At 38.1% G+C, this 3,054-nt stretch overlaps 1 protein-coding gene and 1 non-coding gene across 2 annotated transcripts; both read right to left on the bottom strand.

Annotated features, from left to right (window-relative positions):
* Positions 1-295: 295 nt before the first annotated feature.
* BDF20DRAFT_918116 (uncharacterized protein) lies at positions 296-968 on the bottom strand (the record flags this gene model as incomplete). The annotated part of the gene is made up of 2 exons (XM_053084645.1): positions 296-566; positions 781-968. The coding sequence occupies 2 exons, from the start codon at positions 966-968 to the stop codon at positions 296-298; spliced, it is 459 nt and encodes a 152-aa protein (XP_052930545.1).
* A 277-nt stretch (positions 969-1,245) lies between these two features.
* BDF20DRAFT_t174 lies at positions 1,246-1,317 on the bottom strand. The gene has a single exon. It is a non-coding gene; the product is annotated as a tRNA-Asp (tRNA).
* Positions 1,318-3,054: the final 1,737 nt, after the last annotated feature.

The raw sequence follows: 3,054 nt of genomic DNA, 5'->3' as shown, positions 1-3,054 counted from the left end.
GAGGTTTAATGGGAATTATATTATTTGAGGACGCGTATGCTAGTCACTAATTTCAGGTTCAGATGCTTATTGGGTGATTATTATACTTAGGCCTATATCTTGTTCTATGTTGTACATAACTTATATTAGATGCAATATAGATAGACCGTGGTAGAATGTATTCTCTACCTGGTTGTACGTACTCGAGTATTGTAGTTATTATCTCACCAAACACGTCAGCTTCCCATATTTGTTCCGACATTGCTATTGATTTCCATTTTTGCCAGGGTGTCGCATAACCTGTTTAATGTATTACTCAGAGTTGATTCCAAGATATTGTTACTTGCTGAGTGTGACGGCGTACAGTAATAGTATTTGAGTTTCCAGGGGCATATCCCTTGCCTTCTTCTACTATTGCATGCTGATTGGTGACGGTGTTATAATCGATTAAATTATGTTTCTTTTGCAAAAGCTCAATACTACGCGCCTCATCAGTTACTTCATTCCAAGTGGGATTCCTCAATCGCGCTCTATCCAGCTCATACTGTATATCTTTTCTAAGTGCATTCTTGAAATATCTAATTTTACTGTATGAGCATTGTCGGTTTCGACATTCAATAAAGAACATGTAAATGTTCAATCCTAAGTTTAATTTCATCTACTGTTTGTGTATTTGTTTGTTTCATATTCTCTAGTTCATTCCACCAAATGTCAAGTTGAACTTCTGTGGGAGCAAATGTATTTTTAAATTCTCTTTCAAATTGTTCCCATGTTAATATTCTTTCTTCGTGGATTGACTACCAGATCTCTGCACGCCCGCGAAGATGATTTCCAATTATAAATAATATGTTGTCGTCGGTCAACGATAAACCTGTCCTTAATCTATCTACTTGTTTTAGCCATAAAAGTGGATTCTCGTCGGCTTTATCACCAGTGAAGATATCTGGTTTGGCAATTAGGTTATTCATAATTTTGCTTTGACTGTCCATCGTTTGCTGTTGAATTCTCTATTTATTTGTTTCTCTTGTTGTTCACTAAATTCTCTTAATAATTCAACTTGAACTTGAATACTCAATAGCTTTTCTAATTGTGTGTCTTAAACTGATATTTCCGTGCCTTTGACTTAAGTATCCCCGGTAGCTTCGCCAAAAATGATAACGATTATATCGTGAATAGGGAATTATGAAGCTCTGACTAACTTTTACAGTACAAAAATATAGATGGAGAAAGGCCTTGTTCTACTTTAACCAAAGTGGTTTAAAAAAACTCTCCGGCGGGGAATTGAACCCCGGTCTCCCGCGTGACAGGCGGGGATACTCACCACTATACTACCGAAGATCCTTATGTTTTAATACGTAGAAGATTTTTCTAAAATTGGACTAGGAGGAAAATTGGAATTCCGATGCGGGCACGTGCACCCCCCTTATATGTTAAAAGCGACAAAAGAGTGATGGACCGGAACACTTCCCCACAACTGACCTTAAAATTTATTTTATTTAACTCATATAAAAGAACATATTCTTATCACTTATGGATATCAAGTGAAGTTATCTTTTTAGTTATATTTTTATTTTTATATATTGAATTAAACAGTTATTCTACGTGTGCCTTAATTGAAAAGATCTCAAAGAACTACTTATTGGATTTGGATATTATTGGAACTTAAGAATTATTTGTTTAGTGTATATTTGGATTGGCCGACTCAAGGACATCTAGAATATATTGTTTAATTCTACTAGTATAATTACATTCTACAACTTAACACCGCGCCCGTATTAGTTTTTGTCAGTGTTTATAAGTATAATGTACCGAACTAACAAAGGTTCGACCCGGAAAACAAAACTTAAGAAAGATCATTCAAGTTTTTATATACTATCTTAAGTTTTGTTTTCCGGGTCGAACCTTTGTTAGTTCGGTACATTATACTTATAAACACTGACAATTGGTAGCAGCAGGTTCGGAAGAACAAAAGAAGATGGCTACTCCACCAGCACCTCCCCCCAGAATTTCACCTTCTATCAGTACGTCTACTGATAATGGAAGAAGACTACCGGTTCCTGACACTTATGATGGTAGAATAGACGCCATGGTCATAGACAGCTGGATCCGATCAGTCGACCGCTACTTAGGCTTTTACGGAGACTGGACCGACCAGAGAGCTCTCCTGTTTGTGGCCGGCCTATTCAGGCATAGTGCCGATGCATGGTATCGAACAATCGAATACAAGGAGGAACAGCCCAAAAACTGGCAAGAACTGAGACAAATGGTGAGAGATTTTTTTAGACCTGAAAATACAACACGTATCACCCGTGACAGAATAGCCAATTTAAAACAAACTGGCTCCCTGGTGGACTTCATCAATGCTTTTATGGACCTAAAGGTGTCACTACCTAGTATGACAGAGGAAGAAGCATCCGACAAATTTATACGAGGCCTGCAAGATAAGAACTTACGCACGTATGTCCGCCAAGAAGAGAAGGATGTACCCTCATTGAAAACAGTAATCAAGGCAGCTCTTACATATGAAAGTGCCCATCAAGAAGAAAGCTTGGACGCCTACCCAATACCCCACTCCATACACCAGCCAGTCATAAGGAACACCACGTATGGAAATGGGTTCAGGGAGGAAACAACGGTAGAATTACACCAAATGGACGGACGAGCTAGATATCAAGGACGAAACAGCTATAATGTGGACACTTATACCATCGAAAGAAGGGGCCCTCTAAACAACAATTTTCATCGATATACAAACGATAGAAGGAATAATAATAATACAAACACCTGTTTCTACTGCCACCAACCAGGTCACATAAAGCGCTATTGTAAAATCAGAATAGCCGACATCAAAAGGATGGATGAACAACACTCTCGACAAGCTCGCAATAGAAGAACCCCAATTATATAAGATAGATAACATTGCTGCTGGCCCCCCTTCTGAACAAAATAAACTCATTGACTTTGACAATTATTTACCTGCTATCGATGAGAACAAATTCCCTGTGTTGATGCCATCGAAGTTAAACCCATACATGTTCCCAGAGGAACTACTGCCTATTCATCATAAATCTGATA

This window comes from Mycotypha africana (assembly GCF_025528875.1).
Source record: "Mycotypha africana strain NRRL 2978 chromosome Unknown BDF20scaffold_29, whole genome shotgun sequence".
NCBI classification, from domain to species: Eukaryota; Fungi; Mucoromycota; class Mucoromycetes; order Mucorales; family Mycotyphaceae; genus Mycotypha; species Mycotypha africana.
The sequence above is the reverse complement of the archived record's forward strand: the minus strand, read 5'-3'. Positions and strand labels throughout refer to the sequence as shown.